Here is a 21,504-nt window from a genome sequence, read left to right as displayed (position 1 = left end):
GTAGTTTCTTTTTTGGCACAGAGCTCCTATCCTCTAGTTTCTTTTCTTTGGCACCGAGCTCCTATCCTGTAGTTTCTTTTTTGACACAGAGCTTCTATCCTCTAGTTTCTTTTCTTTGGCACTGAGTTCCTATCCTCTAGTTTCTTTTTTGTCACCGAGCTCCTATCCTCTAGTTTCTTTTCTTTGGCACCAAGCTCCTATCCTCTCATTTCTAATTTCTTCTATTACTACTCAAACAATTCTGTGGTACTACTGAATACCATGTTAACTGCTAAATAAAACTGAAATTGATCCAAAGTAGAATATTTCAGACATTTACTGTATATTTTCCAGTAGCTACTTCACTATAACTTGAAACCAAGTTGAAACATAATCGACTGTCTTGCCTCTTGACGCTGTATCATCGTTTTTACAGTCCACACGCTGGCACCGCGCCCAGCAACTCTGCAACACACACGATCCATTAACGCGGGATTTGAGAGGCAATTTAAGCTCCAAATTAGATTAATTAGAATATATGTCACCGAATCCCAGTAGACCTCAGCGGGAAAAGTTTGTCATTGTGACAGTTTGATTAAATATCTTCACACGTACCGCTGACACTTCTGACAGATGAAGCTGTTCCAAACAGCCGCCAAAAAAAAATTGTGCCAACATGGAAGATTGTGCAGTGAGAGAATTAAAGTTTAACAAATCTGAGTTGTTGCAGAGGTTTATTTAGATGGGAACCATATGGTTAATTAAGAGCTGTTAGGTTTAACTTGTACATTGTATAATGCAGCATTTAGAGATATTTAAAGCTTATGCATGGTAAAATAAACTGTAAAGTACATTGCTATTGCTTTATTGGAAGTTTAAGTTCTTCTGTTCTAACTCCTTTCTTATTAAACGGTATGTACCAAACACTGGCAGTGACCAATGGCAGACCCCGTCATGTAAAATGTCTGGGGTTTAGTAAAGTGCGTTATTGTTATCCAGGATTTCCACATCCAAATCCCAGGAGAGTGTTTGTTGGAGGGGACAGCGATGTATGATGTTCACACTTTCTCTTATTTATTCTTTTGTAATAGCAGTTCTCACACAGCCTTGGGTGCAAGGCTCTTTTTGGAGACTGGAACAGCTGCCAACCGATTTCTTCATTCCCCAGATCAAGCCGGTGAAAGACCGGGCGCTCCAGCACATGAAGAATTTTAATGTCAGAACACTTTCACTTTGACACCATCGGCAGTCGTATTCAAATGAGCGCCAGCTTATTGTACTGTCAGTCATTCTGGGATTAATGTCTCCTCCTTGTTTGAATATTTCCCCCTGGCGCTATTATTTCAACTTTTCTTTTTCTTACCTCATATGCGACAATCTTCTGGCCGCTGGACCTGGAGGGAATTGGTTCCCAGGACACCTCAATCTCGGAGGCTGACACGGCGCGGGCCCACACCCTGGATGGCGCCTCTGTGGGCTCTAAATAGCACAGACCATGCGTGGATCATGCATCGTTGCGGTTAAAAGTGAAAGCATTGCATTTTGTGGAATTAACAGGATCGTTTGCACCGTGTGAACACTCTCACCTTCCTCGGCGGAAAACACTCTAACGACTTGACTGAAGGGCCCTTCTCCCATGCTGTTGTAGACTCCCACTGTCACTTCAAACTGGGACAGGGGTGCGATGCTGTCGTTTCTGTAAATATATCTGGATGCGTCAGTCGATGCCAGAACTGTCTGGATCCAGGTGCTGCTGCCAAGCGGGCGGAAAGCGACAACATAGCCGAAGTCCTCTCCGCTCTGCTGTTCCTCTGGAACTGGCTGAGATAGGGACAGAAGAGTTACGCCTTTGACCCAAACAACTGTGAGCAGAAATGAAATGAGGCGGCCGTGAAAGAGTGAGGCAGAAATAGCATTTTATGTCTAACAAACTGTTGAGCAAATATACCGATGCAGCACCTTTCGGCGCTCTGAGCCGCGTCCAAAAAATGTAAAGTTGTCCCCTAATTCTAGATTTACACATCGCTCATTTTGATTTACACAACAGGGGGAGTCAGCAGGCAGCAAATCAGAAAAGCTCTGTAATTAAAAGCCATTCCACTGAAGCCAGACCGCTGCAGACACAGTAACTCTGCCAAAAATCCCCGTCCTCATCAAAAGAAGAATACTCCGTCACAATGAATGCCCACTCAGGAATGCCCGTGATCCTCTTACCTCCCACATAATAACAAGCTCTCCTCGAGCTCCTCCGCCGCCGCTCACATTAACTGGTGCGACCTTGGGAGCTACAGAGACACATAGAAAACATATTCATTCTTCTGTCTCGCCTACTGGGTCGAGTGTAGGTGAAGCTGGTTCTGTTAAATCGCACAGCCTTGAATTGGCTGATCGCAGACGATCACAAAAGATCACAAAAGGGATTTAAAGCAGCGGAAGGATTTATTATTTATTTATTTATCCATTCCCGTGTTATTAGCCGAGCACCGTATGTCAGCCCCGTGTGTGACGCACAACGGGAAACTTGTTCCCTTGTGATTCAAACAGCGGGAGAGAATTAGTCAGCTAACCGGCTCAAAAAAAAAGAGAGACACACTTTCATGCTGTTGCCTCTTGGCATGTGCGGATAGGTCACCTTTTCTGTTGATGCAGCCATTAATTAATCCAAACACATGTTCCTCAGTGATGAATCACACGAGACGAGCTCAGTATCGATTCTTTAAAGGTTTTTTTTTTTTTTTTAAAAAGTCGTTTTGCATGCGACGGAGTAATCACGGCGGCGGCATGAAAGCGAACAACAGATTAAAAAGGGAGCACTGACAAAAAAGTGAAACTAATCAAACAGTTAAATTACATTTTTCGAGTGCGGCTGATTAATTTGCTCCGGAGAGAAACAACAGAGAGGGGTACCTGCTGCTTTGGTTTGAATCTGCTTCGACGGCGTGCTGGGTTCTCCAACACCGACGCCGTTGATTGCCACCACCCTGAATTCGTAATCCACCCAGGGGTTCAAATCTTTCACCGTTGCATGCATCATCTGTCCAGGCACAGAATCAGGAACTAGGATTAAAGAATTTAGAATTGAGAAGTGTTTTTTCTTTTTAAGGTTTTGCTGAAGCACACATGCGGTATCCAACAACAACACATACATTGAATGAAAAACCGGTGAAATACATCAAATGCGAATCTACTAATACTACACCACTACCTATATGTCACTGCTCTGACTACTGCTGCACACTAGCATCTGTATCTGTATGTTTTAATATAATTAAATACGTTTTAACAAGAAAAGCAGTCAGAGGTTGTTTAACTTCTTGTGGCTGAGCTAGAAATCTTCCTGCAGTTGTCTGCGAATCAACGTTTTTTTAAAACTCAAATGAAGTCTTCAACAAAGCCAAGGTCGAGGTCAAAGAAGGAAAAAATGAATTAGAGCCTGAGAGATAGGAGAAAAAAATAATGGCTACCAACTAGACTGGAGTTCAAGGAACGTCAATGCAAGGCTGGCGAAGGTTTTTCAACTATGCGTTTTTAAAATTATTTCATAAATTTCGAACCAAACAAATGATCAGTGTTGCGCTGACGGGAGCTGCAGGAAAGGCTGCAAAGATGTTAAACGCTGGTGAATGTTCAGGTTTTTAAAACTTGATTCTATAGTTGTTACTAAATGTTTTTTCAGTTTTTTTTTTTTGTTTTGGTTTTTAATCAGCCAGCCTAATTAAGGTGCAGTGTTAACTGGCCTGTTTTAAACCCTGCCTTGTATCCATGCTTGTATGTATGTATGTATTTTATTTTATTTTATTCTAAATGAGACTGGCTTGACTATGTAACAACATGAATATCAGCAGTAGCATTGGATTTTAAAGGGTTAAATATAAGGAGTTTTCAAATGGGCGACAGTTTTAATGGATATTTGAATATCTTCTTCAAGAGCAGGTATAAAACGGTGTGCTTTTATTGGATATATTGCGTTGTATGGTGTATAGCTGCTATAGTTTGTAGTTTTATTGCTTCCGAACCAAAGAGCAATGACAATAAAACTTCTTATTCTATTCTTGTCAACTGCTAATACCATTATCACTGTTTTTTTTTTATTTTTTATTGTTACTTAAGATGAGCTTAATTCGTGGAAGGACAGACAGCCATTAATTGAAAACAGTGTCTGACGGTGGTGCTGTTGTTACCTGTCCTCACAGTCTGCCAGCCTATAGAGTAGAGGGTCCTGGCCTGCACTATGTACATGGTAACGGGACTGTGGTTGTCAGGTCCAGAGCCCCAGGACAGATGCACGGTGGTGTCAGTAATGTCAGTGACTGCCAGGCCCTCAGGGGCCCCGGGAGGTCCTGCAAAAGTTAAAAAAGAAAAAAAAAAGAAGAATAAGAAAAGGCAACTGCATCAGCATCCTTATACACAGCAGCAGCAGCAGCAGCAGCAGCCACAACAGATGAGATCACTTCAGGTTAGCTCGTTGCATGGCAGAGTGAGTTTCCGCAGCAGGTGTTGAGTCATAACTCGGGTGAAAAGTCCAGTTCAGGAAATATAATGGGCCCTGCTGGGAACGTCATGCTGATCAATACCGAACACTGCTGTTGAGCTGGTTAGACCTTCTACTCTGGCAGATTACTTATGCACGAGGCCGGGGATTTTAACTCCAGTCTTGTAGTGTCATAACAGAATAATTACCGGCCTGGTCGTGTTCTGTGTCAGCTCAGTGAAAAAATAAAAAAATGTGATGGGTTGAATTAAACCTATACGTGTTTATTTTTTCTCTTTAAAACCACATTTACTTAGTTTTGCGATGCCATTGGACAGTAGATTGTGTAAATCACCTGGGCCATGAAGTCATACGACCTGCAAACCTGCCTTGAAGTACATCACCTTATATTTTTGGGTTTTTTTAAATGGATAAATCAAGACTCAATTAAGTAAAATGTTATAAGTGATATACCTAGATCATGCAGATATTAAGGTGCCGTTGGATGTACAGTACTGATAATATAAGATAAAATAATCCTTTAATGTTCCTCTGCACCTTGCATTTCATATTGAAGAATTTTACTTTTCACCACTTTGATGGTAGATCAGTCACATGTTTTTAATGTTCCAGTTTTGAGTTTAAAACTGAATTAAAATACAATGTTTTTGTGTTTACACCAGTGATTAAACGATGCATTCCAATGAGATTAAGGAATAAATTGTATATTTTAGGACAGAAAGATTTCTGTACTGGTCCTCTTCTCTGGGCTTTGCTTGTTTGCCCTAATATCTGAGAGGCTTGTGGGTTCATTCAGAAAGAACTAGAATTACCACCTCGCTGTTCATACCCACGCGTGGCCACACTCGTATCAATAAGCAGAAAGTATTGTTTGTGTTTTTGCAGAACATTCTAGTGCCCCAGTGTAGTCGACATTTGACCTTTTGTTTTTGGTTTTTGTATAAAATGTCATTGCTACAAGACATTGTGTGTATATCATACACGCACATGTGAATTATTGACATGTTGTGTTGAAGTCACGGTGACCTTTGACCCCTTAACACCAGATTCTAATCAGTTCCGTCCATGAAGGTGTTCCTGGGATACCTCTAGAAAGGGAACATAACAAAACATAACACCTCCGGATGTCGCCGGTGCAGAGGCATAAAAACGTAGGTAGGTATATTTTCCTTTAAGGTGACTAGTTTCACCAAAGCTTCCTGATTATAATAATAAACGTCCTAAATGTAATAAAAAGTATATTATGTTCAATACAGATACAATCTACATGCTGTACCTTCTAGCTCTTTAAACCAATACATAGATTCATAAATTTATTTGGAAAAATATTAACTAACCCAGAATGAACCCTGCCTCTGAAAGCTGAGATAGGCTCCAGCCTCCCACGACCCTTCACAGGATAAGCAGTTACAGAAGATGACTGAATGAATGAATGAATGAACTAACCCAGAATGAAATTACAAACTCTCCAGTCTCCCATAGGAAAGATTGACTTGGCACATCTCAGTCGCTGGATGGATATTGTCACAGAATGAGTATAGTTTTACTTTTCCGACTTCTAAAGTAGGTCCAAGTTCACCCAGTTTTGATGTTTCTCGGGCTAAAATTTACCTCCAGCTGTGTCCCAGAGCCCTTTCGATCCACCTGAAACCGTGTATATATCAGAGTAGAATGATGAATTATTATCAAAGTTCCTTTCTTCTCCAAAGTGTGGCAAGCAATAGTACATGTGCTTCTAAAGAATGGTCATCCGTCGGCACATATTTTGGATGTGAGTATCCCAGTGATGACCTGTACTGGGGTATACTGAGCTCATTTGACTCACTGTGTGCAGTGTTTTTCTGTTACAGTTAATGTAATCTGTATTTTTTGCACAAATGAGTGTGTTTAATTCAACCATACGTGCACATTTCTGCTGTGTAGGAAGTTCTCTTTCTAGAGCCTGGTTACAGACTAGTAGAGTGAACGGAGAGGACAATAATAAGAGACAACACTGGTGATCTGGGATTTGGAAAATCAAGTCAAGACCCCAAATTGGGATTTCATGGAAATTTGGGAAAGCGGCAACATGGGTTCAAACAGGCGGGCCAGGACTTGGATAAGTGACACGAGATTTCCTGCTAAGCCTTGTAAATCTGCTAAAGTAGCACTGCGCCCTCAGCGGGACTACCTAGAGCTGGAAGAAGATCACTGAGCATCAACAATGCTTGGTTTCAGATTATGCATATAAACATGAAGCCTAGGTTGGCTGCAGACTCTCGATGCCATGCTTTGCTAATCTGAACCTCCCAGAAAACAGTGTTACTTTCCAGCCTGAACTTTTCTCTCCGTTCGTTTGAAAGGTATCTGTAGTTGAGTGTGACCTATGTGGAGCACCACTGTGACTGGGCGACAATACCCAGCGTGCTTGTTTGTGGCAATTTTTGTTGCATACAGTATGTAACCTCACATTTTGAGTCACTGCCTTCATGAGTCCAGCATTAACATAGAACTAGATCCAATTTCTATTTTCATTTAGCTATTCAAAAGGGAAAATAAATAAATATTCGTCGGGACTGGAAGCCAGACCAACTTCCCTGCCTACAAATTCTTTTGTAGGGGTTCAGTTTGTCTGGGAGCCTTCCGTTGGGAGCAGAGTATGCTCTGGCAAAGATCTCCCTGTCCTGAATTTGTTTACAACAAAATTTCTGCCGCCAGAGAAGTGAGCTGTCTAAACAGCTGTAGCGTCTGCAGTAAAAGATATTGACAGAGAAATAACTTTAAAGGACAAACTGCTGTGAGGCTGTACAACCAAGCCTGCTCCCAGTAGACTGCATACATAGAAATTCTATTGTGTTTGATTGTCTGTGTTTATTTGGTGTTTTACTTTCAGTCATTTGGACTGTGTGCTGCTGCAACACTGCACATTTCCCCACTGTGGGATAAGTAAAGGATTATCTTATCTTACTTGGAAACTCTGATTGGTTGCAGAAATATTTTTATTTATGTCTGTTCTGACAGGAGATGTACATAACATTGACCATCTTGTGACAGTTCAGTGTTCTGCTGGGAAACTTTTGGACCTGGCATTCATTCATGTGGATGTTACTTAGACATGTAGCACCCACCAAGACCAGACCAGGCACCCCCACCCCATAGCAATGGCACTCTTTGATGGCAGCAGCCATCCCCAGCAGGATGCAGCCTGACACAGACACACACACAAAAACACTTTAGGAACAACTAAAAAAAAACATGAAGAACAGCACAAGGTGTTGACCTGGCCTCCAAATTCACTAGATCCCAAACTGATCAAGCATCTGTGGGATGCACTGGAACAAGCCTGATCCACAGACCCCCATAGGACACCCTCAGAAGGCCCATGTCCATTCTCTGATGAGTCACAGTTGGTTTGGAGGCACAAGGGAGACCTACACAATATTAGGAAGGTGGTCATAATGTTATGCCCGATCCATCTGTTTGAATCTCTAAAAAGTAAGGTTCACAAACTCACCTGCAACTACCATTTATCACCAACCGTGTCACCAGTATTGGTACTCTAAGTGTCATAAATGTATTTACATATAAAATCATTTCAAGTTAATGTTCCAGTAGTTCAAGCAGGTAGAGAAGGTGTTTTATAATCAAAAGTCCGTGACTTATCTCACAATAGGCTACAACACCGAGCTGTGTGTGCTCACAGCTTCACAGCTGCTCAATATCAGAGATGCCCTCCACTGAATACACAGTACAGGGCTGAATCTAATGAATACCAATACATGTGTTTATTCTTGCCTGAAAATAGTCTGTGATCGTTTTGGACAAGCCTGAATCTTCTTTACTTGTACTTTGTTGTATTTCTTCTGGTTAAGTGCAACGACAGAGCGCATGGGTTCATCTTAATTTCAGAGGGTTCATGCTTGTCAGTCTGAAGCCGCAATAGAACTGTCTTTCTGTCTTTCGCTGACATCTTATCGATGCAGCTCTTGTCAGACAGCAGCGAGATATGTGCGCGTCACAATCTTAAGAAACACACACCCTTCCCAAAAAACAAGACACGGAAAGCCTCCACAGAGAGTGCAACGGAATGACAAGCAGTGTAAGAAGGAACAGGCGTACCTCTGACAATTAAGTCTGCTGCTGCTGAAACTGTGTCGACTTCGGTGTGCACCATGCACACGTACTTCCCAGAATGCTTTAGCTGAATGTTCCTCGCCATCAGGTCACCTGCAAATCCCTAATGACAGAAAACACACATATACAAGTCTTTGAAAGGAAGAAAAACACCCCCAAAAAAGCAGCAAAGTCAAAGTTAAAAAAAAAAACGTAAATAAAAAAACCTATGTAAAATCCCCAGGAACACATTAAGCCGAGGTTGGCTGCATTTCTTTTAGAAGGGATGTGTTGTAAATCCTCTACAAAATAAGCTCGGAAGAATTCACCACAGGACTACTAGGAAAATAATGACAAGACAGTCTAGCAAAACAAATTAATTCAGTTGTACATTGTAAGGAAGGCTACATAAAAATGACTTCTTTTGAAAGTATTTTTTTTTTTCTTTTTTTCCTTTGGATCAGTGTTTGCTGTGTCCACGCTTAGCCCTCACAGCTGAGATGAACGTCTCTAGCAAGAATCTTGCTTTTGCTGTGCAGGATGGTGCATGCAAGAATTTTCCCCGAAAAAATAAATAAAATATAAAGCCAACAAAATGCTGCCGTTCTCTTTGTGTACAGTGAACAAAGGCAAGTTAAACAGCTGTTGTGACTGTGATCGCTGTGGAAATGTCAGTGCTCGTATCGCAACTTCAGTGGGCCTGGTGCATTCCTACAAGGCCTGTAATCACAAACATTTCAGCTCCTTTGTTCGGGGGGAAATCGATTGATTTGCTCGTACGGTGAGATCACCTCCCGGCCAGAGAAATGTCATCTACGTTTAGACACAATGCACACGGTAACGTCTGCTGGCGTCTCGGAATTAAATGAGCGTGGCCTTTGACACGTGAGCTTAAACTAAACCGGCCGAAAACAACTCATTGTCATCAGGTCGATATAGACGTAAAAGAAAAATCAGAAATTCAAAAAAAAATCTTTTTGTGCAGAAATCAGTGTCCTAGCTCATCCTAAACACTGGAGGCAGTTTGAAATTAAGACTATAGCCAGTAGGTGGTTAGCTTAGCATAAAGCCCGTCCAAGCTGTAACCTATTTGCACGTTTAATTTGAACTAGCGCTGTCATGTTTTTATTTTTTATCTCAGCTGCTCTGAAATCTCCCTGCTCAGTTCTCAACTGAATTTACAGTAAATGCAATTATCTTGTCAAAAGAACCATCTGCTGGGACTTTAAAGGGGCTTCTTTTCTGCTGTTTTGCAGTTTTGACATAACAGGGCTTATTATTGCCCTCTGCAGGATAAGATGATTTACTACAACTGCACTTCAGAATCTGCTTGCTTTCCACAGCATTTCCGCTACACTGGGTGCTTCCTAATTTTCCAAAGTGCAGTTTGGGTTTGAATCATAATAACACGCATGCTTTAATTGTGCATTAAAAGGAATTCGCGCTGACACAGCCCTAATTTGCACATAAAATAAAGAGTTTAAAACAAGCCCAAAGCCCGTGTAACTATTTCTTGGCTGGGAGAAGTGACGCCTCAGAAACTTTACTAGTTGGTAATGCAGTTCTTGTTCACGCTAGACTGTGTCGTTTAACACAAACTGTATCTTAACAGCCGTAACACACTCAGAACTTGTCAACGAACAGTCACCGGGGAGCAAACGCTATAAAGCTGCTGTATGCGAAGGAGAGCTGGTGCGTGTCAGCGCTCTGTTAAGATTTAGCACCTGTGTGAGCAATGGCAGAGGGTAATTGTGACGTGCATAACTCCCTGCAAAACCGCATATTGTTATTTTTATATTTCTTTGTGTGCTCATTAAAACAGTGATCTTTAGCGGCTGGAAAAAGCCGGAGTTATTGTTCCCTCCCGTTTTCAGCCTTTTACGCCTAACTAGGCATGTTAGGCCCTGTGGCCTGGTCCCCATGCTCGACTGGACAGATTTGAGACACGTGTCTTTTCATTAAACTCTCAGCAAGAAAGCAGACAAACTTCCAAACATGTCAAACTGTTACATACAGTATGTCTACAACACATCATAAGTAAAGTTTTACCACCACTGTACAGCTGTAGAGGAGCTTCATAAATGTGATGGTAGTCAGCTTTCGATAAATTTTAACTGACTAGTATTATTGAATTGTACTGTGTTGTAGTAACACGTTTCTATTAGTTTTTAGCAACCCAATTATAATCAGTGGCCCAGGCTTAATAACAGAAACACTTTAGTGTCAATCCAGTTTAACAGCACCTCAAGCTACGTCCTCTAAAGTGATCATCCAGTTGAATCACCACCTCTTTAATACGTAGCAGCTACGGCAACAGCCCAGACCCTACGTAGACCCTAACGCCGTAGCCTGACGTGCAATAATCCCCAGAAATCTAGCTTCACATCACGGCATCGCAGACCACAAGAGCTGTGATTGGTCCATTTGGTAGTAGGGTGTTTCCGCTTTAGTACTCCTGCTTCTCCATCGCTGCAACTTTCGAATTGATTATTTTGGATTAATAAAGATGGAACGCATCGAGGAAAGGTTAACTGAGGAAGTTCGGAGATGCAAACATTTGTACCACCTGTCTTGGGTGAAATTTCGGTGAAAGTTTCAGACGCCATTGTTGAAAGTGATGCAGGAAGTAGAAACAAATATGAACCCAAATGGCAAGAAAAGGCACAGCGCCAACTAGTGTTTGGGGGGCGTTGTTACAGAACGAGCCAGGTGATATAAATGGCTCGCACCAACGTAGGCTACGTATGTAAGCTATGTCCTGTGGAGGTATAAACCACGCTTAATGCTGAACATGAAAAATAAACTGAATGAGGATTTTGACGTACGATACGTTTTTTTCACTAGTGTATCCAATGAACTGGCAAGGTTTTGACGAAGAACTGGATGCTCGAGAACCATTTCTGGAAAATCACTGCACACAAACCCATGCAGATCATATCCCTGGTGCTGACTATAATTCATCTATGTCATACGTACCCCTCCGATCATCTCAAAGTGCTCCTGCCTGCTGAAATCAATGGCTTTGCCGTTGAAGAACCACTTGAAGACAGGGCTCAGGGATGAGTCGCTGGACACCTCGCAGGGCAACACGAGACTCTGTCCCACCGTGGCGTCCAAACTCAATGGAGGGACTATAATCTTGGTAGGTTCTAAGGCATTTAGAAGAGGGGGAAAAAAAGAATCATTCGTTACTATCTGCAAGGCTGTATCTCTCCTAAATCCAGCCAAATGAGGAAGTTAACAAAGCTTAATTTGCCCAGAACAGTGAGACAGATTCTGTTCTATCAAAGTAATTAAATGACCTTAAATAACTTCACTTAGGAAGCGAATGCCTCCCATAACTCAGTAATGAATAATTAAACACACTGCAATCACAATGTCTAACAGAAAGAAATAGAGAAGGACAGAGAAGGACTCTGTCTCGGTAATCATCATTGTTTAAGAAAACCAAATCTCAAAATGCTACAGGAGCTCTTTTTCTTTTTCTTTTTTAAATGAAATGAAAATATTCTTCACTCACAACTGAAGACAGCGGCGGTGGCATGCCCCACTCCGCTACATGAACAATAACTCACAGCTGACAAAAGCGCGGATGACTTATACGTCTGTCAAACAGGCGGGAACGTAAAACGACTATATATTTCATTATCAATTTCATGCTTGAGCTGGTATTTATTTTTATTTTTTTTTCCCCTTAACAAAAGTTTAAACCCTCGGACGAGAAGGTGCAAAAAAAGAAATACCTTTCACCGCCAGCGTCCCCGTGCTGCTGGACGCTCCAAAAAGGTTTCTGGCCACACATGTGTACCTGCCCCCGTCAGATTTGGAGATATTGGTGATGCGTAGCGTCCCGTCGTCCATGATGGTCCGTCTGAGGAGAGTGACAAAAACTGAAAACAGCCCATGCCTCATTTGCTTATCAATTCTTTAACCGCTAATCGCGTACAAAAAGACGATACGGATCAAATTAACCACATCTTGTCCGCGGCGTGCTCTCATTTCTCGAGCCATTTCAACGTTTTTCTCCTACTTATTTCTTCTTGAATGAAGTCTTTAGAATCTATTGCGAAAATCTATTTGCACGCTTCAGAAGATAACAATTATCTTAGCTGAAGCAGAACAGATTTGCTGTAGGGTCAGCATAGTATTGACAGCACAATAGCTTCAATGCACATATTAATTGGACACACAACAGGCCGCCAGGGCCGGGGCAGGACGGTGATAGGGAGAGGAGGGCAGCATTGGGGGGACGCAGTTTGAAAGGGATCTTTACCTTCAGCCTTATCGCTCTATAACACGTGGGGATCGTATCTAAATTCTATAAGCCATTTCTTAAAAGTAATACCACGGACGCGCATGCAGAGCAGCGCCTCTCTAAAAATGACTGGTGGCCTGCCGAGAGCGCTAGAAGGAGAAAAAACATGGTTTTTGTTTGACTTTGTTTTAGCGCTGAGATTAACTATGACCTGGATGACTGAGAATCTTCACAGGCAGACTGAAGCAACAATTACACAGAGGAGTGATGACCTTGTTGTTTTGTGAGCGTAACAGCTGGTGACTTACTTTCATGAACTACATTTCCCCTTCTCCCGCGATTTCTGTCGTGGTGTTGTGGCAATGATGGAGGAGAGGGGGCTGATACAAGTAATAAACAACAAACAAACACAGATCGGTCATAACATTATGACCACCTTGTGCATCCAAAACTGTTGTGACTCATCAGAGAATGGACATGGGCCATCTGAGGGTGTCCTGTGGTGTCTGGCAACAGAATGTTATTAGTTGGGGGGGGCTTTGAGGGGAGGGGCCTCTATGGATCATCCCACAGATACTTGATCAGTTAGGGATCTAGTGAATTTGGAGGCCAGGTCAACACCTTGTGCTGTTCTTCATGTTTTTTTGAGTTGTTCCTAAAGCATTTTTGTGGCTGCATCCTGCTGGGGATGGCTGCTGCCATCAAGGAGTGTCATTGCTATGGGGTGGGGGTGCCTGGTCTGGTCTAGGTGGGTGCTACATGTCTAAGTAACATCCACACCAATGAATGCCAGGTCCAAAAGTTTCCCAGTAGAACACTGAATTGTCACAAGATGGTCAGTGCTATTCACTTCTCCTGTCAGTGGTCATAATGTTGTGGCTGTTCAGTGTAGATCCAATCAGGCCCCCTCCTATGGAACCAGGTCCCAATCTCTAACTTTTAAAGTTAGGCTCAAGACTTTCCTGTTTAATAAAGCGTATAGTCAGGGCCGGCTCAGATGACCATCTGTTAGTCATGCTGCTATAGGCCTAGGCTGCTGGGGGACGTCCCATGAAACACTGATCACCTCGTTATTGTCTTCTCTCCTGCTATCCATGTATTCATGTGCTACAGCTGTATAGCATGTTATTAGCCGTGTGTCCCTCATCTCCCTTTCCCTCCATCTTCTTGTGACTTTCCCTGGGCCGGAGCTGCATTACCACTTATTTGAGGTCGTGGTCTCATCACGCTGCGGGTATCGCTCTGGGTCTTGTAAAGCACCTTGAGACAGTTTGTGTTGTCATTGATACTGTGTAAACAAAATTGGACTGAACTGAATATAAATGTGTGACGATCTTCACACAGTTGGATTATAGGGGGGAAAAGACATTAACCCTTCATGGGGCAAGGAACCGTATTTGGTAACGTCCACACAAATTTTAAATTGCGTCCTGGTGCCTCTCAGTGAGGTTTAGAAGCATGTGGTTTTCATCCAGCCAATCGGAGGAGACCAGGGCAACATTCTCAGGTCAAATGTGGTCCACAAGGTCCACCTCTGCATGAACACTGAATGTAACTTAGGCTGTCTAATGAGTATGTTGACAAGTGCCTGAATCAGCACTTATGTTCTAATGGTCTAAATACACGTTACAATACATGTTTACATTTATTTACCATATAATACTTTAAATTATACCCTGGAACATTAACACGTCTGACAACATGTAAACGTGTGCATAAATGAGGCAGATAACGTTCTCCTGTTGTAACCTCTGGATTCACTAAATCAAACAGAAATGCAGCTGGCTCCAAAATCAAACAATTTCATATGTGGCTCCCAAGAATAAATATGTATTCACTCGGGCCACGCTGAGACCCAGAGAGCATGTCTGACACGCGGTGCTTTGCGCTGATTTATTGACAAAAATATCAAACGCTGAGTGATGGAAGCGCACCGAGAACATGACCTGAGGGGCAATGAGCTGCGAAACAAATAGAAACGTAAAGAACTATCTGCTTTGAAGACAAACTCCGTTCCAAGCGGCGGGTTTCTATTCTCGTCCAAATGTGCTGCCTGTGCAGCGCCTGGGTAATATCCCACGATTTTGTCAACGCCAGGCCTTGGAAAAATATGATAAGTAATCAGTCCCATTGGTCACATATCGAACCAGGTCTGGTGAGTTACGGAAAGTCTGTGAAAATACGGCTTTACATATTGATCAGACCTAGAGCCAAAAAATAAAAGCATAAGAGGAAAACAACAGCAATACACTTCACTGACACATACAGTAACCAAAGTACATTGAACAGCACTCTGATGAGATTGTTCTGATGCTTTTTTTCTTTCACATTTCTTTCTTGATTGATACAGAAAATTTGGTCATATCTACATTTTCCCTTTTTAAAGGGAAATTACCGGGTTTTTTTTCAACCTGGACCTTATTTCTGGCATTTTCCAGAAAACAGATTCTCCTTTGTTGTCATAGACGAACAATGTCCACAAGAACAACGACAATTACTATCTATTTGCAGACGTGCAGCGGTTTGTTGTTCTTTTTGGCCAGCTGTTTCTCTCTCTGCCTCCGCATCCTCCTTTCAATGAGCTCCTCATCCGTATACTCTGGTTCAAAACGTTCAAAACGGTGAGGACGTGTATCATAAACACACACACTCGCCGTCCACAACCTCAGAATCGGAAAAGTATTCAGCCATGTTGGAAAAAACTAGCAGTAGCAAATTAGAGGTAAACAAGAGAGATGACATCATCCAGGTCAGAGGTTAGTAGGTCAATCTACAGACCCCGGATGATGATAACAAGTAACTCCAGACTCAACGGGGAATATTACCAGCATATCATAACAAAATATTGGTGAAATGAACGAGTTTCGCGGCCGATAATGTGTTATTTAGAGGCTGCGTTTCGGTGCCCCATTCACTCCCACTATATGGATATACACGGCGCTCCACTGGGTCTAAATATCTTCTGAACAACTCCAAATGACACCAAAGTTATATGGGTGAGTAAACGACTGTATTTTATGCAAGAAATAAGGTCCAGGTTGTAAAAAACGGTAATTCCCCTGTAATGTTTTTGTTGTGGTCAGTTGTTGGTTACATGGTTACATCAGACAGTGGTTTTCTAAATTGATTCGCCGGCACTTTCGAGTAACTGGATAATTTTTAATTAAAGTAAGCTAATAAAAGATAACAGAAGAGTGAAATCCCTTTTTATTTTCCACCTGAATCTATACACATACTGTCACAAATGCTTTGTGCTGCTGTTTTGCCACTTCTTCAGAAGTCAGATTGTTGACAAATGTTTTCTGGAAAATGATTTGATTTTCATTACCTTTTAGTTCCCGTCTACCTCCGTTTCCCAGATCCCAAATGAACATTTAGCAACCCTCCTACACCCAACATTTAATGAAAGCTGCTCTCACGCTGCGCTTGAACTATGCTGCCTCTTATTGTGGACATTAGTCTCTGCAAAGATAAAGTGGAACAAAAAACTGTTTCTTTCAGCTGGTATGAGTTGCCTCAGACCTTAAATCACGACGTGGCATGACCTGTCATGTAGCCTGAGGTGGAGGCTTCTCTGAATGATGTAGGCAGATTGTTTTTCTCACACAGAGAGCGTCCCTGCAGGATCTCTATTCTACATCCCGCTCTTCCTCTGCCTTGAAGAGCAGTGAAACTGTGGGACACTGGATGCTTTGAAGTTTCAAATCAAATTGTGCGCTTCATCTTGTGCATTGCAAAACTGATAAGACTCAGTGTCTGGGCTTCGTTCTTGTATGCTTTAAAAAAAGGCACCAGGGAAAACTGCTGTAAGTCAGGAGAAAACCAACACTCATGACTGACAAATAAGGCGTCCGGAAAAGATGAAAACTCTTGACCAAACAAGGCTATTTTATGCAACACTGACTCCAAAGTCCCCTTGAGGGGAGGCATAAATAACAATGAGTCCTAGAAATTACTGCATCAGTGACATGTGCAGCGGTGCTTACAACGCCCTACCTCCTGCTGTCCTTCAGGAGTTCTCCCCCTCTCCACCAGGAGATTGAAGCCCTCGGGGACGCATGGGGGCGACACTCCAACGCCGCCTCACCCCCCCTCTGGACGACTGTGGACTTCTTAACGGGCCGCCGGGTGAAGTCAGGCGGCGAGGCTGAGGAAGAGACCCCGGTGTTGAGGACATTGGTGTCGCTTTGCGGACGGGCAACAGCTGCGCGTCAGCCAAAATGTCAAGTGCATCGCAGGCAATTACGGAAATTATATTTCACCACCAGACTTGACTTATTGTCTGAAATGATTATGGAAATGAAAGAGCAAGGCCGTGGCTCAGTGAGGAGCTAGCTCAGCCCGTGATTTAATTATTTATTTATTCACATTCAGATAGGAAGCCCTTTCATTCCACCGATAACGCAATATACAGACGGCATATCCCTGCCTCGCCTGTGGTTCAGTTTGTTGTAAACAAACCTGCTTACCTACAACTTTGAGTTCAGCGCTGGCGTAGACAGACCCGTGTTCATTCTCTGCGACACACTGATACATCCCAGAGTCCAACAAACTAATCTTGGATATGGTCAGCCTACCAGCCTCCACATAGATCCTCCCCTGAAGATCACATAAAAACACTATGGCAGTATCCTTTGGGAGTAGCGCACCTTTGCAGTGACGGTTTTATGAATTTCTGGTGTCTTACCTCTGATGTTAGCGGCTGACCATTCTTCAACCATCTGTATGTTGGCCTCGGCTTACCAATGGCTTTGCATTCCCACTGCAGGTTAGCATCGATTACCATTTGGGCATCTTTCAGTGTCTGGACCCAGTGCAGATGTTCCACGTCTGCAGAAAAGTGAATATAAATATTTATGAGAAAAAAAAGCCAGAATCATTTTATAGTTATGTTTAGACTGATATGATGACATTTAAAACTAAAAATCAAAAGAGAAATAAATATACTGAGAGAGAGAAAGATATATATGACATTTATTCTCAGACGAGGTGGGTCCTGAATTGTTCTGCTGGCTGAGTGGTGTTTGGTTACTCATTCCAGCAAGGGAGCACACAGGAAAAGAGTTTGATATTTCCTGCCGCGGAGAGTCGGTAGGACTAGCTGTTCAATTGCAGATTGTAATGAAAGAGACGGCTCATTAACCTGAGTTCAGGTATGCGGCTGCTGTGCCGGCGGCTACGCTGTAGGCAAGTATTAGTGAGCCGCACTTAATGCGAGCAGCGGCAGACAGGAAGTGGTGTGCAATAAAAAGAGGGAGTGACATGAGGTGTCTTTGGCTGATTGTAGACCAGACGGGCTGCCACAGTTTGTACCATTCGCAGAGGTTTTATTATGCCTGCTGGCAGCGCCGGTACGAGGGCATAATGGGTGAACGGTGACAGCTGAGCCGAGCAGCACTCTCGGTCACGTTGGACCTGATCTTTTCTCACGTTATATAGAATAATGTGAAATGGCTGGTGGAAATAAATTAGTCATCACTGGTAAGGCACTGATTGTGAACAAATGACAAAAATGAGGCAAATGACAATTGCTAAAATTAGGTACAGCTGCAAAACTAGTCAGGTAACGGTGCCGAAGGTACTGTAAATCTTTTCCAACCAAGACTAAAGAAAACTGTTTTGTACAGGGCGGCCATTCAGTGGAATAATTATTATCATGTATCAGAAAAACCTTGAATAGGGAAACCATAAACATTTGACTTCAGTACAGGATGTTAATCTCTGAGAAGTGTGATTTCTATGTATATGTATAGATAAGGTGCTTATGGCTTGTACCTTGTCAGTTTTAAAACTTATATTATTATAATATTTTTATATAAAATGACCTTGTATAATATGGAATCAGGAAGTGATTAAAGCAGCAGTTATGTGTTAACCTGTAACCAAGACCCAATTCCCCACCCCCAAACCTTTGGTGGCTGATTGTTGGTCTGGAACTACTCTGTTGGCAAAGATCTGCCAGGCCGATCAACCAATCACTGATGGACTGAAGAGTAACTGCAACACAGTCGTATGCGTCATCTGAGCACCGTGGAGTTTAATTTGTTAGCAACAAAATGTCTCTGATTGGTTGCATCAGATTGGATGTAGAGGTATTTTGTTTTCTCTGTATCAGTTGAAACACGCCTCGTAATGAAACGCAAATGGGGTGTTACCAGACTCATATTCTAGTAACGCGATGGACAGCAAGCGCAATCTGAAGTGCAGTTGTAAGTAATTTTACACGGAGGGGGGGTGACGATACGTCCTGTAGAGTCAAAACTGACAAAGATCCCTTAAGAAGTAGAAGAAGAAAGCAAGAAAGCATAAATGGATAAAGGAACAGGGCTTTTGAACCGAAAGTCCAGCTTCAAAACTCCAGATCCAGGTGGCTCTCTCAACACGAAGATCTGTTTTTCTGTTTGTTATGAACTGAGCAGGGGGCTTTCTGAGCAGATTCCACGTACACTACTGAAAAGTCCATTTGGGCCTGTTCAGACCTCCATTAAGATCCGATCTGGGCTATCCGATGGCAAGTGACCAGCTTTAGGTATGTGTGTTCAGACCTGGCGTTAACATGCGACTCCAGATCTGATCTCAGTTTCGTGCTCTGTATGTAAATAAACCTAGGACGTAGGAGCACCCCTGTTGAGTATAGGAGGTCTTTAAACTCAGGACGCATTACCTTCACACCACCGAAGGAATATGGACACATGCAGACAAATGCGACCCAGACCACCTCCAAATGTGGTCAGAGAGCAGATCTCTCAAATGGGATCTCAATGCGTCCTGGGGGTTTTCACACCTGTCTTTTACGTGATCGTATCACCCAGGTCGGATCTTAATGCGACGTCTGAACAGGCCCTTTGATCAGCTTCACCTCATTCAGAGTAATTCCTCTTGCACTTTTCCTGGTCTACAAACCTGTCAGCAGTTTAGGACCAAGATAGATCTGCAAGTGTCTACTGAATGAACCATCTCGGTTAATTAAACTCTGAAATAGAGCATTTAGAACCAGAGAACTGGAACAGAAGATATAGAACCTGCCCAGACCGCGACTACCTTTAAAGCCAGGTTAAAAACATTTCTTGTTCCCTACCACCTGAGACTGAACTTTAAGCTCTAATTACTTCCGCTATGGAATTTGATTATTTTCTAATTATTTTATCACTGCTATTTGCCTTAACTGGTTTCAATCTGTGTAATTAGTGTTTCACCATTTTAATTCCATCGTGTTATGAGCACTGTAGTCTCAAACTAGATGCCTTACGCTCCAAACAACGGACTCGACATAAAACAAAATATAGAGACCGATATCCATCCACTTTCTTATCATCACAGACAGGAGCAAGCGAGACACATACTCATTACTCTGCTTGCGTGAACGACAGTGCTCTCCTATGCCATGCAGCTTTGCGTCTGGCAGCTAGTTTCTTTTGATTCTACGGAGGTGGCAGAACTAACCTGACGTATAAGTAATCGTATTTTCCACTCCGGGCCATCGGTTTAAAATACATTTTTTTAGCATGATGGGGGAGATTTTTACGTCGGGATCGTAAAAAATTAATATTATCCTGCAGGTAATCTTAGTATTAATCATACAGAGGGAATAACTCTTTACTCTCAGTATTAGTGATGAAAATGAAGTTTGTTTCTGGGTTAATAGTGCACGTATTAAATGATTATATAACAAAGCACAAGGTAATAAATACAGCGGGAGAAGTAAAAAATAAAATAAAAGCAGTCATCTCCATTAAGCAGTACCAGAATTTTATGTCTTTCTTACTGTAGAAAAGAAGCTGCCCTCTGGCAACATTTCGTCCTCTGCTGTTTTCAGCTACACACTCGTACACGGCGGCATCCTCTGGGCGAAAATATGGAATTTCCAGAACCCCACTGGAGTGGTTGATTTTAATCTTGCCAGGGAGTGGATTTCCATCAGCTCTTCTCCATGAGATGGAAGGCACCGGGCTGCAGAGGTCACACACAAAAGGTCACACCGACCACATGATCCTGCTCACGCTGACCAGAAGGGCTGCTGATATTGTTGACTTGATAGTTTGTCTGTTTGCCGCAACAGCGGGAGCTACTTCACGAGGCTTTTGCTGACTTACTTTCCCAAGGCAAAGCATTCGAGCTTCACTGAGGATCCTTTGGAGACGTGAAGGGTGTCGGGAAACTGAACCTCGATCTTTGGCTCGTACTCGCCCATCACTGCTGCATGAGGGATAAGAGGAAATCACATCAGTCAAAACACAACAAGAGGGGCATGCAGATCCGATAATTCACACTAGCTGTAAGAGCCGCGGCGCAGATGACACTGGCACAAGCAAGCGTGCATGTTGACGGCGTATACAACAGCGCTTGGCTTAGTGGATGGGTGGGTTTGGATTACATGTCTGCCTCAGCTCAAATCTGGAGTGGTACACATAAATAGTCGTGATGGGGTTTAGTATGGGTGGCGAGCTCCTTGCTGTGTGTGTGTGTGTGTGTGTGTGTGTGTGAGCCTGCATGCATTTTTGTCAGGCCACGTTTCTGCTTATGCAAATATGTGCCTTCATGCAGATACAGAGGGTTTCTCGCATACATAACCCCGTGTAGTTCAGAGGTCTGGAGATGGTGGTGGGAAGAAAAAAAAACTCACTTGGAAACAAAAGCGAAAACAGGCGATTTATCTCCCCGGCTCGCCCTCGCTCCGACAGCGAGT

General features: G+C 42.8%; 1 protein-coding gene across 1 annotated transcript in view; it reads right to left on the bottom strand.

Annotated features, from left to right (window-relative positions):
* Positions 1–21,504, bottom strand: part of cntn6 (contactin 6) — a 50,211-nt gene that overhangs the window by 16,476 nt on the left and 12,231 nt on the right. The window contains exons 6-18 of the mRNA XM_084543427.1: positions 20,912–21,014; positions 20,584–20,768; positions 17,506–17,648; positions 17,288–17,417; positions 16,815–16,965; positions 12,307–12,434; positions 11,540–11,712; positions 8,570–8,687; positions 4,161–4,319; positions 2,887–3,036; positions 2,194–2,264; positions 1,566–1,800; positions 1,343–1,458 (exon numbers count right to left, since the gene is read on the bottom strand). Of these exons, the coding sequence (XP_084399553.1) occupies positions 1,343–1,458; positions 1,566–1,800; positions 2,194–2,264; positions 2,887–3,036; positions 4,161–4,319; positions 8,570–8,687; positions 11,540–11,712; positions 12,307–12,434; positions 16,815–16,965; positions 17,288–17,417; positions 17,506–17,648; positions 20,584–20,768; positions 20,912–21,014 (1,862 nt within the window). The remainder of the gene's footprint in view (positions 1–1,342; positions 1,459–1,565; positions 1,801–2,193; positions 2,265–2,886; positions 3,037–4,160; positions 4,320–8,569; positions 8,688–11,539; positions 11,713–12,306; positions 12,435–16,814; positions 16,966–17,287; positions 17,418–17,505; positions 17,649–20,583; positions 20,769–20,911; positions 21,015–21,504) is intronic.

Source organism: Chelon labrosus (assembly GCF_963514085.1).
Source record: "Chelon labrosus genome assembly, chromosome: 4".
NCBI classification, from domain to species: Eukaryota; Metazoa; Chordata; class Actinopteri; order Mugiliformes; family Mugilidae; genus Chelon; species Chelon labrosus.
Note: the sequence above shows the minus strand (reverse complement) of the source record. Positions and strands in the feature narration are given on the sequence as shown.